Source organism: Piliocolobus tephrosceles, chromosome 2 (assembly GCF_002776525.5).
Source record: "Piliocolobus tephrosceles isolate RC106 chromosome 2, ASM277652v3, whole genome shotgun sequence".
Taxonomy (NCBI): Eukaryota; Metazoa; Chordata; class Mammalia; order Primates; family Cercopithecidae; genus Piliocolobus; species Piliocolobus tephrosceles.
The window spans coordinates 48,688,016-48,703,422 of record NC_045435.1 but is presented as its reverse complement, the minus strand read 5'-3'; the positions used below and the strand labels follow the sequence as shown (position 1 = coordinate 48,703,422).

The window sequence follows — 15,407 nt, the reverse complement described above, 5'->3', positions numbered from 1 at the left end:
AACACACGTTCTTAATTATTTTGGTCATTAAACAACCCATCATTTCTAGACCATGGGTTAATTCCACCGATTGCTCAGAAGCCTTCCTGAGTCATCTCAAGCACAATCAATTCACTACTGTGTCTAGACACTGCCCTTAGAGGAAAGCTCAAAATGAAAATGAAGCAGAAACACAGACCTGCTTCCTAGGCCACTCAGCGGTGCATGTAACTTACTAAGTGATCATTGCATCAACTACTGTTTGTTAGTGAAGCTGGTGTCTGCAGAATCTTGATAAAAAGACGCATGGATAATGTTGCTTCTTTAGTCAAATGGGCTCTTGCATGCATTTTTATAGTTTTTCAAAGTAGTCATTTTTGTTTTAAAATCTTGCTGGCAAGTCCATTATAGTAATCACATTTTAAAAATATGTCTACTTTATTTTTATTTTATTTTATTTTATTTTTATTTTTTTTGAGACAGAGTCTCGCTGTGTCACCCAGTCTGGAGTATAATGGTATGATCTCAACTCAATCCGCCTCCCGGGTTCAAGCAATTCTCCTGCCTCAGCCTCCCGAGTAGCTGGGACTACAGGTGCCCGCAACCACGCCCAGCAAATTTTTGTATTTTAGTAAAGATGGGGTTTCATCATGTTGGCCAGAATGGTCTCGAACTCCTGACCTCAGGTGATCCCACCTCAGCCTCCCAAATTGCTAGAATTAGGCGTGAGCCACCGACTGTGCTGGCCTTGTCCTCTTTGTTTTTAATAAAATTATTTAGTCATTAAGAATTTTGACTAGTGGGCCAGGCACAGTGACTCATACCTGTAATCCCAGCACTTTGGGAGGTCGAGGTCAGAGGACCACTTGAGCTCAGGAGTTCGAGACCAGGCTGGGAAACATGGCAAGACTCCATCTCTACTAAAACTACAAAAAATTAGTCAGGCGTGATGGCATGCGCCTGTGGTTTCAGCTACTCAGGAGTCTGGAGTGGAAAGATTGCTTTAGCCCAGGGGGTGGAAATTGCAGTGAGCCATGATCGCACCACTGCACTCCAGCCTGGGTGACAGAGCAAGACCCTGTCTCAAAAAAAAAAAAATTTTTTTGACTAGTGAATAATTCATATTCAGAGCTCTTTTTTTATGTATGAACTAAATAATAAAATAGTTTAGGCTAAGTGCACTTTTTATTTTTAAAATTTTATGTATTTATTATTACTATTTTTAGGGATGGAGTCTCACTATGTTGCTTAGGCTGGACCCACCTCAGCATCTGGAGTTGCTGAAACTACAGGAAAGTGCTACTGCACCTGACCTATTTAAGAAAATAATCTAGAGAAGAATTGACATGTTGCTTATGAATCATTCAGTTAGGTTTTCTCTATAACACTGAGATTTGGTTAAAAATATGGTTTTCATAAATTTAAAAGCTAGTGAAATCTTAGCTTTGCTGACTAAGATGTCTTATGATATAAATGAGAGAGAGTTTTTAATTATTTTTAAAAAACTGACAACTTTCAAAATAATTTCTCAGTGGCTTCATAAAAATCCAGAAAAATGATTTCACAAATTTTTGCGACACTCAACATTTTTAAGGTAGTTCTCTCAGTGCCTTGCAAACAGCAGCTCTAGTGTATATTGAGAAAAGGAAAAATCCTGAATGGCAAATAGATTTCAACTTTAACCTATTTCTTTTTTTTTTTTTTTTTTTTTTGAGACAGAGTCTCTGTCGCCCAGGCTTGAGTGCAGTGGCACCATCTAGGCTCACTGCAAGCTCCACCTCCCGGGTTCACACTATTCTCCTGTCTCAGCCTCCCGAGTAGCTGGGACTACAGGCGCCCGCCACCAAGCCCGGCTAATTTTTTGTGTTTTTTGTAGAGATGGGGTTTCACCATGTTAGCCAGGATGGTCTCCATCTCCTGACCTCGTGATCGGCCCACCTCAGGCTCCCAAAGTGCTGGGATTACAGGCATAAGCCACCGCGCCTGGCTAACCTATTACTTTTTTTCTTTAGTCTTCTTGGTTGTGCAAAGAAAAATTACCCAAATCTTAACTTTCAGAAAAGGTAACCAAGTCCTAGTGCATGTGGCAGTACATGTTTGCTCGGGCTGCCCTGTCCCTCTGCCCTGTGTGGACTCCAGAACCATCCATGTTGTAGCCTACCTCCTTTCCCCACCCCTGCCCACTTTCCACTCACACTTCAGGCAAACCCTGCATTTTGCTATTCCTGGAAAATGGCTTATGCTTAGATACCTCTGGGCCTCTGTTGATGTGTCTGTCTGTTCCCTGGGGAAATTCTACCTGACATTCAAGTCTGCATTCAAATGCCTTCCTTCCCATGAGACTTTTCTGATTCCCTGCTCTTCCTTTTCTATGTGTTTCATACCTTCCTGTGATATCACATTCTGCCTTAAAAAGCAAGAGAGTGATCAGATATATATTACCGAAAAAAAAAAAAAAAAAGACTGATAGCAGTAAAAATGATAGAGAAAAGACTGGAATTGGGAAATCCATCTGAAGACCAATGCAATATTAGGAAATAAGACATTGAGAAGGGCGAGAAGAAAGAAAATTGAGAGAAATATCAGAGCAGCGACCAATGAATAAAAGCTCCTGAAGGGAGAGAGGTTGTCAAAGGTTATTTAGGGTATCTCATTTGGGCGATAGAATGAATTAACCAAGAAAGGAACATAGGAATAAGAGCCAGTTTGGAGGAGAACATTTTAAATTTAGTTTTATATTGTGTTAGAGGTGCCTAGGGAGTATCCAGCAACTATGTATAGAGGAATACAGGAGGATGTGAAAAATAAGGCTCCACATTTCAGTAAAGAGAGAGCAGGAATCATCAGCACCCGTTGTAGGTTAGAGAGGTCATACTAGGGACCACCGAATACAAGCTAAGGGAGAGGCACCATCAGAGAGATCTGGAGAGCAGCTGGCAGAAAGTTAGAGGACCCAGAACAGCAGGAACCAGGACAAGAAATTTTAGAAATAAGAAGTGGAGATGGTTGCCAGCGTTAAAGGCTGGGAGAATGCTGGAGAGCTCAAGTCTATTGAGAACTTAGAAGAGGCCGTTAGTTCTGGCTGTGAGAAAAGCATTCAGGATTTTTACAAAGTTTCGGTAAATCCCAGTGAGCCCGAAGCTAGATTGCAGTAGATCGAGAAGTAAATAGAAAGTGACAAACACAGACGCAGTGAAAACAACTCTTTCAGTAAGTTCAGTGGTGGAGGAAAGATAACTTAAAGAGGAGGTAATAGTAGAGTAGTACAGAGAGGTACACTAGAGGAAGACTCATCTGTGTAATATATCCAGTCTCCCCTACCAGACATGTCCTTTTCATCCTTTCCCCCAGCCCCATCTGTGTAGCACAGTGTTGCATCAAACAAGTGTCCAGTGAATGAATTAAAGGATGTCAGGAAGACTTCAGGGAATCAGAAATTGAGTTACAAGGTGAGCTGGTGGTGTTTTGCTCATCTTCATTTTTGAAAGAAACCTAAGAAAATATTTAAATGTCCTCTACAAATAGTGTGAAAAATGGTAAAGGTTGCTCCTTGTTTTACTTTAGAGGAACTACAAAAGAATAGTTATTAGATTGCCAAATCCTGCAGAACCTCCAGCAGGCACAAGTTTTTTTTCCCTCAAGAAAGAGAAGTGAGCCGAGCATGGTGGTGCATGCCTGTGGTCCCAGCTACTCAGGAGCATCCCTTGAGCCCAGGTGTTCAAGGCTGCAGTGAGCCAAGATCACACTAATGTGCTCCAGCCCGGGCAAGAGAATGATACCCTGTCTCTTAAAAAAAAAAAAAAGAAGCAGCAGCAGAAGTAGAAGAAGGAGGAGGAGGAGGAAGGAATGAAGGGAGGGAGGGAGGGAGGAAGGAAGGAAGGAAGGAAGGAAGGAAGGAAGGAAGGAAGGAAGGAAGGAAGGGAAGGAAGGAGAGGGAGAGAGGCAAAAAGGAAAAAGGAAGGGAGGGAAAGAAGGAAGGAAAGAAAGAGAGGTGAGCCAGGTGTAGTGGCTCATACCTGCAATTCCAGCACTTTGGGAGACTGAGGCAGTGAGATTATGGCAGAGGGATCTCACTTTAATATATCCTAATTCTAAAATGGTTTTTAGGGTTGTTTTTTGGTTATATTTGTTAGGTGATAGAAAAGCAGGACTAGCAAATGTAGTAAGTGGCTATCTTTGGCTGTTTGTTCATTTAAATTAACTTTTTTGATTACCCATTAGGAAAAAATAGCTTTTCTAGATGTGTAAACGTTTGCATATGTTTATAGCCTCTTACCTGTAAAAACTGAATCAGAGCTTAGAACCATGCCTGGCACACAATAGTCATTCAATAATTATTCCTTGAGTAAAGAGACAGTATTGTGTGTTCTGTGAAATAACAAAAGTTCAGGAGCAGCAGATAGGTGGTGATTCTAGTCACCTCTGTTTTGTTATAGGATAACTGATTTTCTCTGAGTTGTACACCAAAATTCCTTCTTCTTTTAATACGCCTTCTTACTTAGTGCTTTTCTCAGGATCATTTTCCCAAACTTCCTAATGGACATAGTGTCTTGTTTTCTGTCTGTTTTTAAACCTGATATTTTGGAGTTTAATCCGTCAAACATTTATTGTTAACCTACTATGTGTATTTTGTTACACTTAGGAACAAAGATGAGAAAACCTGTTACTCATATAATTTATATTTGAGTAGAATAACTGATATAAACCAACATCGTAGTATAGTAACAGTTTAATACATGAGCTAATGTATGCATACAACAGGAGCCCAGCATTTAGGAAGCTTTTTATAAACTGTCCCAAACCCCAGGTTTTTTATATACTCCTAACTGAGTGGATAGATGGTCCATCAAAATGTTCCATGGAAAACATGTAATGTCAGAAGTTACCATGTGATTCTGATATGCTCTACCTCCCCTACCCTCCCCACTCCTCAATTAAGAACTACCGGTGAACAAGAAATGAACATAGTACAGCCATCCCTCCTTATTCTGTGGGATTGGCTCCAGGATCCACTCAGATACCAAAATTCCTAGATGTGCAAGTCTCTGATATAAAATGACATACTATTTGCATATAACCTACACATATCCTCCTGTATACTTCAGATCATCTCTAGATGACTTATAATATCTAATACAGTGTAAATGCTGTATAAATAGTTCTTATGGCCAGGTGTTGTGGCTCATGCCTGTAATCCCAGCTCTTTGGGAGGCGGAGGCAGGAGGATCCCTTGAGCCCAGGAGTTTGAGACCAGCCTGGGCAACATGGTGAAACCCTGTCTCTATAAAAAAATTTAAAATTAGCCAGGCATGGTGGCACATACTTGTAGTCCTAGCTACTAAGGAGGCTGAGGTGGGAGGATCGATTGAGTCCAGGAGGTCGAGCCTGCAGTAAACCATGATTGTGCCACTGCACTCCATCCTGGGCAACAGAATGAGACCCTGTCTCAAAAAAAAAAAAAAAAGACGGGTGGATCACGAGGCCAGGAGATCGAGACCATCCTGGCTAACACGGTGAAACCCCGTCTCTACTAAAAAATACAAAAAACTAGCCGGGCGAGGTGGCGGGCACCTGTAGTCCCAGCTACTCGGGAGGCTGAGGCAGGAGAATGGCGTAAACCCGGGAGATGGAGCTTGCAGTGAGCTGAGATCCGGCCACTGCACTCCCACCTGGGTGACAGAGCGAGACTCCGTCTCAAAAAAAAAAAAAAAAAAAAAAGTTGTTATACTGTATTTTTTTATTTGTCTTTTTTTATCATTGTTTTATTTATTTATTTTAGAGACAGAGTCTTGCACCCAGGCTAAAGTGTAGTGGCTCTATCATGACTCACTGCAGCCTCTAACTCCTGGACTCAAGGGATCCTCCCACCTCAGCCTCCTTAGTAACTGGGATTAGAGGCACACTCCACCACGCCCAGCTAATTATTTTTATTTGTATTTTTGTAGAGACAGGGTCTGTCTCTGTTGCCCAGGCTGTTCTCAAATTCCTGGCCTTAGGCAATCCTTTCACTTCGGCCTCCCAAGGTGCTGGGATTACAGGTGTGAGCCACCATACCCAGCCCATATTATTTTTTATTGGTTCTTTTTTCCAAATATTTTCAATCCACAGTTGGTTGAATCTGCAGATGTGGAACCTGCAGGTATGGAGGGCCAACTGCATAAGGAATTCTATCTGAGCAAAGTGGTCAGGAGGTTCACAGAGGATTTTGAAGGAATATGCTATCTGGGGTTTCTTTTCATTGTATTTCAAATTACAGTAGACAAGGGCTTCATATGTGCGAGAAATTGCACTAAGTGCTGAGGATACAATAATGAACAAGATTCCTGCCTTTGTGGAGATTATATGGCAAGGGAGGAAATAAAACATTATAGATTAATTCCTGTGATCAGTGCTGTGAGATGAGGTCATATCCTGAGGGACCCAGACAAGCCTAGCACCAGGGGCTGGGGTCACCAGTAGATAAAAATATGAACAACCATGCCTCAGCCCCATAGAACAACACAGAAAGAAAATGGGGAAGAGCGAGTAGGGAAGCAGGATTTTTGACCAAAACCTCCCAGTTTAAAGGTTTCTATATGAAGAGGCCATGTACCAAGGATATATTTACTAAAAGTATCTAAATACAGGCTAATTCAATGTAAAGGAATCCCAAATGAGAGGTAAGATTTTCTTCCCCTCTAACTCCCAAGTCTGGTCTCTAAGGAGGCCCCTACAAAACAGTAGTTGTATTAGTCAGTGATAAAATTTATTTAGGGTCAATGGAAATGCATTTATGAATTTGAGACTCAAGGGTACGTGTCAATTTCTTGGGAAAATCCAAGGTAATTTTCACGGAGTACTCAGATGGGAAAGTTGTCATGTGCTGTCATGTCTCATGATAGAGATGCTACCCTTAGCATAATAACATATAAAAGAACCATCTCTGGCTGGGCACGGTGGCTCACGCCTGTAACCCCAACACTTTGGGAGGCTGAGGTGAGCAAATCACTTGAGGTCAGGAGTTTGAGACCTGCCCGGACAACATGGTAAAACCCTGTCTCTACTAAAAATATAAAACTGAGCCAGGCACGGTGGCGCACCCCTTGTAATCCCAGCTACTCGGGAGGCTGAGGCAGGAGAATCGCTTGAACCCAGGAGGTGGAGGTTGCAGTGAGCTGGGGTTGTGCCACTGCACTCCAGCCTGGGTGACAGAGCATGACTCCATCTCAAAATAATAAAATAAAATAAAAGAGCCATCTCTTTGTTCTAGGATTCAGCAGAGACAGAGTCTTGCTAGAGACGTAAACGAGTATGACAGTCTCTGCGCTCAAGGAGCATATAGTCTAGTGAAGCCAATCACCATAAAAACACATGGCTGTGATACCATGTCGTGAGTGTAAGAACAGAGCTATGTATGCATGGGGAACAGTGGACATGATGGCCAGGCACCCTTATTATGGGAAACATAGAACCTAAAGTGTGCCCCCAAAGGAACGTGATTCAAAATAATATTTTGCTGAACATATTGGTAAGAAGGAAAGAAAACATATCTGAGTTGAAAAGTTACAGTTTATTTTTTCCCCACACTAGTCCCCACTAACCCCTCTTACATTTTCCTCATTGCTTTTCTTTCTTTCATTACCTTTTTTCACACTTCCTCACCCTACAGGCCGCCAGTTTGTCTTTCTGACAAACATCATTAAGTGGTAACTCTGGAGAGTCGGGAGATAACTATGGCTTCTGTAAAAGTGCTCTCTGGACTAGTAAGATGTGATAAAGCACCATCCGTATTTCTTTTTAACAGAGACAAACAGATCATACAAACTCCCTGAGAACAAAGCCTATGTCTGTACAACTTTGAATTCTGCACAGTTTTGTATTTTAATTCGTGAAACGTGTTGATCCTTCTAGTGCCCTGACCTTAGGTCAAGTGCTGGGGATGCAAAGAAGGTGACCTTTGAATTGGGTCTTGAGGGATGAATAGGAGTTGGTTCTCAATTATTTCACGTTTAAGTCGACATACTTTCCTCCCTTTGCTAAACTCTTGAATTCTTTTGCTTTCTCAGCGGGATTATGCATTAACTTTTAAAAATTAAAGTGAACAGTTTAATTTTTACTGATGGTCTGTGCTACTTTTATAAAAACATGAGCAAACTGGTAGACAGAAACCAGAACTCGAGAGCAGTGGAGGAGGAGATGCTTCTACTGTGTGGGAACGAGGGCTGGGAGAGCACAGTGTATGTTCAGAGCAGTAGTAATCCAATGATTCATCCTGTCGTTCCTCTTCCTCTATAGCCATCAGGTTTGGGCGGATGCCACAAGCCGAGAAGGAGAAGCTGTTGGCGGAGATCTCCAGTGATATCGACCAGCTGAACCCAGAGTCCGCTGACCTCCGGGCCCTGGCAAAACATTTGTATGACTCATACATAAAGTCCTTCCCGCTGACCAAAGCAAAGGCGAGGGCGATCTTGACAGGAAAGACAACAGACAAATCAGTTAGTTCTCTTCTGCTGTCTTCATTGGGGGAGGCAGGGAGTTGTTTTGGGTTTCTGTTTCTTTGAGTAAATGGTTTACTGTGCTATGAATGCACATGCAGAATATTGTTCAACTGTTGGCTGTTAACATATTGCAGACTGAGTCTGAAACGCAGGAAGTGTTTTCAGATAGCGTAAGTAAACATTATTTTGAAGAGGGAGAAAAGTCCATAAAGTCTTTGAGAATAGTGTTAGAATGTATTGGTCGTCCTAACTTTAATGAATGAACTTAAGCCCCCTCAGCCTATCACCCTCTTTTAGAATCCATCTCTTTTCTTGGCATCAAAATAACTGGCCACAGCAATATTCATTCAAGCAGCCTTGCTTTTCTCTGGGAACAGCCTGACCTAGATTTAGAAAATGTATTGAATCCCACTATTTCACCTTTCAGGAGAACTACCAGAGTTACCTTTTTTTTTTTGGGACGTCGTCTCGCTTTGTCACCCAGGCTGGAATGCAGTAGCACAATCTCAGCTCACCACAACCTCTGCCTCCCAGGTTCAAGCGATTATCATGCCTCAGCATCCGGAGTAGCTAGGATTACAGGCATGCACTACCATGCCCTGCTAATTTTTGTATTTTCAGTAGACGGGGGTTTCACTGTGTTGGTCAGGCTGGTCTAGAGTTACCTCTTAGGGAAGTTCAACATGGGGCATAAAGTAGATTCTAGATATTAGGTTATCTTTCTTTCCTTGTAGCATTCTTGATTATTCCGGGGCAACTAGAAGCTCTGCCCTTTTATTACATATGGAATTTTATCTTCTGCAAGGCTTTGAGCTACCTGGGCCACTCCAGTGGACTCTCCAACATCTGTTCACTCATTGAGCAGCACCATTTAGAAAACCCAGAATGGGTTGTAACTGTTACTAAGTTAGGTTTTCCAAGCAGCAGAGCTCTTCCCTGACTGGAAACTGAGAAAACAACATGGAATTACAGAATAAAATTGTGCCTGAATTCTAGTCCCAATTCTGCCATCAGTTTGGATGACCTAGATCATGTCTCTGTACCTCAGTTTTTGTTTTTGTTGTTTGTTATTTATTTATGTATTTGTTTGAGACAGTCTCGCTCTGTCACCAGGCTGGAGTGCAGTGGCGCGATCTCGACTCACTGCAACCTCCGCCTCCCTGGTTCAAGCAATTCTCCTGCCTCAGCCTCCTGAGTAGCTGGGACTACAGGTGCACACCACCATGCCCAGCTAATTTTTTTGTAGTTTTAGTAAACATGGGGTTTCACTATGTTGGCCAGGATGGTCTTGATCTCCTGACCTCATGATCTGCCCGCCTCAGTCTCCCAAAGTGCTGGAATTACAGGCGCAGCCACCACGCCCGGCCTTGTAGCTCAGTTTTTAACGACAGGGTTTGACTTTGATTCTGATGACTGCACAATGCTCCTAGGGCTGTAAGAACTGCAGAACACACTCAGAAGACGCTGTCCCAACCATGGAAAGCCCTTGTATGCACTCATTTATTTTCACGTGAACACCTCCCAGAGAGCTATGCAATTATTTGATAGATATGTGTAACTTTTCCCCTATTCAAATATATTGTGGGGAAAATCTCATTAACCTTTCATGTATTTTGATGACTATCTCAAGATGGTAGTTCTTCTGTTTAGCTAAACCATTTAGTAAGAGAATCAGTTAATAGAAAAAGGAAACTTGTGGCATAGAGCCATACACTGATAAGGACAAAGAGTTTTCCGATTTGCAAATAGGTCTTTAATACCTCAACATTAATATACCTGGATTCAATTCTTTACAGTATAAAAAAACCTTGCACATTTATTAGGTTCGAGTCACATTGCCACCTGACTACTGCTATTATTATCCTCTTTATTTTAGAGATGAGGAAAATAAAGTCCAGAGAGGTTAAACATTTTGCCCTAAGACCCCACAGCAAGTGTGTAGAAGACCTGGGACTATAATGCAGGTTTTCTGGCCTCTAGTTCAGAAGATTTGTAGCGTGCTAGCCCCTCAGCGCAGTACTTTAGGAAGCTAGTCTTTCCCACTTGCTGTCAGTGAGCCAGGGAGACATAACACACTGAGAAAGCTTCGCTCTGAGAAAACTTTCTGTGATTGTTTTTTCTCAGTTTTTAGAACAGTAGGAATTTTTCACCTTATCTGCTGTCCTAATATATTCACAATTGGAAAAAATTTGTGCTGTTTCGGTTCTTTTCAAATTACAAAAGTCCTTGACTAGGACTGCTGGCTTTTACATGCACAGGACTGCACAACACTGGTGATCATAAAGCTCATTCGTTCAATGAGAAAATTGGCCATAGCAAATCAAAAACAAATGAAGACCTCTGCGTAGCTGATTGGACTACAGAAAATAAACCATTCATATCCAGAAAGAAAAAAATAAAAGGATTGCTGAAAAGGAAAGAGCCCTAAAGCAAACTATCTACAGTTTTGGTTAGTTTTCTTTTTCTTTTTTTTTTTTTTGAGGTGGGGTCTTGCTCTGTTGCCCAGGCGGCAGTGCCTTGTTATATTGGCCAGGCTGGCCTTGAAATCTGGACTCAAGCAGTCCTCCCACCTTAGCCTCCCAAAGAGCTGGTATTACAGGTGTGAGCCACCAGCCATGGTTAGTTTTCATCAACTGCTTTCTCACCTTCTTTTCATCCTCCAATTCGTACCTACAATCCTTTTTAGAAATTCTGTCAACTTAGTAGTACCAGAAAGTCAGGCAAAAGACTGAAAAAAAAAAAAAAAAGCCTCGGTGGTCAAGAACTTAAAATTACACTACTGGTGTCCAACCTGCTCTTATCTGTGTCACCGGAGGACACACTCAAGATACCTCACTCCAGTTGACTCCTTGGCTCTAAATCTTTGAGTTAAAAAATAAGGAGGTTCTTTTTTTTTTTTTTTTTTTTATTATACTTTAAGTTCTAGGGTACATGTGCATAACGTGCAGGTTTGTTACATATGTATATATGTGCCATGTTGGTGTGCTGCACCCATCAACTCGTCAGCACCCATCAATTCATCATTTATATCAGGTATAACTCCCCAATGCAATCCCTCCCCCCTTCCCCCTCCCCATGATAGGCCCCATTGTGTGATGTTCCCCTTCCCGAGTCCAAGTGAGCTCATTGTTCAGTTCCCACCTATGAGTGAGAACATGCGGTGTTTGGTTTTTTATGGAATAAACAGGTATTAAGTTATTTAAAGGAAAGGGCTACAAAATGCTTGATTATGGGCTTTTCAAGTTCAGAGGCCAAGCGTTTATCATTTTCTTCCAGTAACTAGGACTGGGTCTTGCCCCTAATAGTTACTCAGACTATATTTGCTTAATTGAATTAAACATGGTTGCCTATGCCCTTTGAAATTGTGGACTTTCAACAGAGGGCCTCTAACTAGCCCAATATTTGCTTACCAAACTGCACATTATTGATGATCTGGATTCAGGCAGGATCTGGAAAAAGAGAGACTGGGCCAAATTAAAATAATCCGTTCACTGATGACACAAAACTAAACTACAGTTGTTTGGCACCCTCTCTTCTCCTTATCTTGCAAAATCAAATTAAACACTAGTGGAAAGAAACAGTTCAGAGAGGAATATGGGAAAGGAAAAAAAAAAACAACAAAATGTGATTTCCAATGCAACTAGAGATTTGTTCTTTATCTACATGGTCATGTTATTCATTTGATAGCATCTCTCTCAGGGGTGTTATGTTATCTCTTGGCCAGGACTCATGAAAGTTAAGATTTGCATTGATAGGAAAAGTTTTGCAGAAACTCTTGAGAGGGTGGGAGGTATACAAAAGTGGCTATGGCTGTGCAGCAGAGCAATTTGCGTTTCTTATACACCCTGCTTGAGACTGATGTCATTAGTGTTGGTTAGGCCAAGGCTGGGGGAGGCTACTCAGAATAGTGGGTTACCAGTTACCCAGAACCTTTGGAAAAGGAAATGACTTGATTCAAGAGGCCATGCTTTAAATGTATCATTCACCATTGCCTATTGTAGAATGCCTGCTGCCTGCTCAGCGTTTGCCTCCAGGCAGACCAGGACTCCTTCCCCTCCCCATCTAAACTTCCTTCTCCTGGATCTTATTCCCTAGGGCCACTTGGACCTTTCAAAATGGATAAACTGAATTCCCCTGCTCCCCTTCTACCAGCTTTAACATCATGTCCTTGGTATAGGATGCCCTACTTTTCATTGTTTTGCCTAAATAAGAATATGCTTGGGAATTTTAGGCTTAGGGCCAGGAAAAGATGGGATATGGAATTGTCAGCTATGGATTGCCGGACAAGAAATTTTAGGAGCAATAGACCTTTTAACCATCCTCAGTAGGATGGAACTGACTGTCCCCACAACCCATTTCCCTTTCCGTGGCTTGCTCCAGCCAAGGCCCCTTATTTAAGAGGTCTTTCTGCACTCTGAAAACCATGCATATGCCAGAACTAGGTGCTCTGTTTCATGAAGGCAGTTTGATAACTGAATGGACTTTGGAAGTGCCCAGTGTTTGACTATTACCCTGGTGTGATGATCACACTGGGTGTATCGTTGTCACATGATCCCATGTTTGTTGGTGAAAATAAACAGTGGTTTTCAAAAACCATTTTCAGTGCCATGGTTTGTCATAAAACAATAAATAGAAAAACGCTTGATGTGCCTGCCAACTTTTCACCCCCTATCTAAGAGATGGCGAAGCTCTGGCTGCACTCTATCTGCAAATAAAGAATAAAACTCTTTATTTGTGCTATATTGGACTTTGGGTTCCAAAGCATCACATTGTTTATGGTAGGTACATGTAGAGTCACTGTTTTTACAATTGTAAGAGCAAACTGGTGCCATTGGAAAAAATGGTCTTTCTAAATAGTGTGTGAAATATGAAACTAGTGAAGAATAAAATCAATATGGAAATGTAAACTTGTATGAAAACATTTCCTTACCCATTTAAGTTTGTGCATTCTGAAATTTACAATGGCCATCAAACCCAGTGACTCAAAGCTATTGGAAAGGTATCTGTCCTGTTAAATCCTACACTTACAGCTAAACAACATATGGGCTCTTTTCCCTTTATCTCTGGAAAAGCCCGAGTGAGCTGGAATTTGCTCCCCAAAGGAAAGACATCAGGCAGAATCCTCAGAGAAAGGAGCTTAGGGACCCCAGTAGAAATAAAATCAGGATAGTAGTGCCAATTCGTTTCTGGGGCTGCTGGAGAAGTTAGCCTTCTGGGATCATTCATCGATCTATCAATATTAATAAAATAAATTTCTTCTATTGCCAGGACTGTCAAGAATAGCTAAAGATATAAAAGATCTGAACCAGTTTCTTTCAGAGAATAAGTTAAAAATAATATTTTTAGAGTTAAAAAGAAAAGCACTTGGATTTTTTTTCCAATGGCTGGACTCAGTTGGCCAGTACCCTTGCTTGCCTGCTGAATAACTCTTTGGCTGGCAATTGATTTTTTTAAGAGCTGTGGTTATGTGCTAGTTCATTACAGTGTGAATCATTCTTCATGTTAAGTTTTCATTTGTTTGTCTTAAATCTCCAAACCCTGCAGGAAAGCAGAATATCTTTGACAGCTTTCAAACTTCACTTCTATCACACACAGCACTCCACCAGCACCTCTAGGAAACAGTCATTCAAAAGGCATTGCCCCAAGACCCCAGCATGTAAGAGCGTTAGTTTAAAATCTCCAGTTCATCCTAGAATAATCATTTTAAAAGTTAAAAAAGAAGTGAGGAAGTCCTATAGAAAGCAATGGAAAGGGAAAAGTTCTCAACCCAGAATCAGGACTTAGGTTCTAGTTCCTGGTTTGCTATAAATGGCACTTTGACTTTGGAATGTCTCTGGCTTCCGTTTATTCATTAGTCAGAGAATGATGGGGCAGATTATTTCTGAAGACCCCTTATGTCCTATAAATCTCATGGTTCTCAACAAGAGGGAAACAGGAACAACGGGCAGAAACCAACAAGAGGCTGAGGAAACCAAACCAATGAGTTTTGGATTGTAGCTAACCGAGGAGAACCGTGATGAAAGTCAGATGTATAAAAAAGAAGAAGGAAACAAAATGAAGAAGATGAGCCCTAAGAATTCAGTATTTTGCCCTGGTAAAACTAGGAACATCAGGAAAGCCACACTCGATGAGGCCCACATTTTTCCAAGCCAGTTTTTACTCTGACAGGGTTACCTCAAGTGATTGTTTGAGAGAGGGTAGAGGGGTTGACTACACTCATTCAATCTGCCAAATTAGAAAAGTCACCCAGAATACCCTGTGCTTTTTGAGTGATTTTCATGTTTATGAAAATTCCTTAGCTTGCTATTTTGTTACTCAAAAGGATTATAAACATAGAGCATTTATGTATAATACCTTTCATAACTCATGTTAAAATGCTGATGTTATTGGATTTCTTAGGAACAGTACTATTCTATTTCTCCATTCAAAAAGGTTAAAAAAATTAATTACTCTATTTTCATCATTAATCCCATTTCCCCCATTGTCTTTGTATTCTACGTAGGAAGCATGCCATAATTGAATTTACTAATCTATATAAAACAGTACTTTTAATCCCATTCTGAAAATCAAAATATATTTTTGAAAATCAAAATATGTCAAAATTGAAACTCAAAATGTGTCAAAATATTGAAAATTTAAATATATCAAAATTAATTATATTTGATGTAGCCCTCAAAAAATTGATTTCTAACAGAAATCTTTTTGCTTTCCTGGAAAAACACTGGGTTCAAGTGCAGCTTTCTTCATTCTGTTCTGGTCTGTCCAGTATATGAAAAGCACAAGCACACAATGACCAGTGACAGATTCGCTGTGAAGCTCATGAAGCTTCATGGGGCCCTTCCCTTGTGCAGAGCTCCTTCCAGTGCTTGGGGAAGGGCCCAAGCAATTTTATTCTCATAATTTGTAATGCCTTCCTTAGAGAGGCCCCACTACTGTGTATATTTTATGCAC

At 41.1% G+C, this 15,407-nt stretch overlaps 1 protein-coding gene across 3 annotated transcripts in view; it reads left to right on the top strand.

The window, feature by feature from the left end:
* PPARG (peroxisome proliferator activated receptor gamma) overlaps positions 1 to 15,407 on the top strand; it is a 144,634-nt gene that overhangs the window by 107,456 nt on the left and 21,771 nt on the right. For 2 of the 3 annotated variants that reach the window (XM_023218412.1, XM_023218411.1), the window contains exon 6: positions 8,254 to 8,453. The exons of the other annotated variant lie outside the window; for it this stretch is intronic. In XM_023218412.1, coding sequence (XP_023074180.1) covers positions 8,254 to 8,453 — 200 coding nt within the window. The remainder of the gene's footprint in view (positions 1 to 8,253; positions 8,454 to 15,407) is intronic. 3 annotated transcript variants of the gene reach the window in all.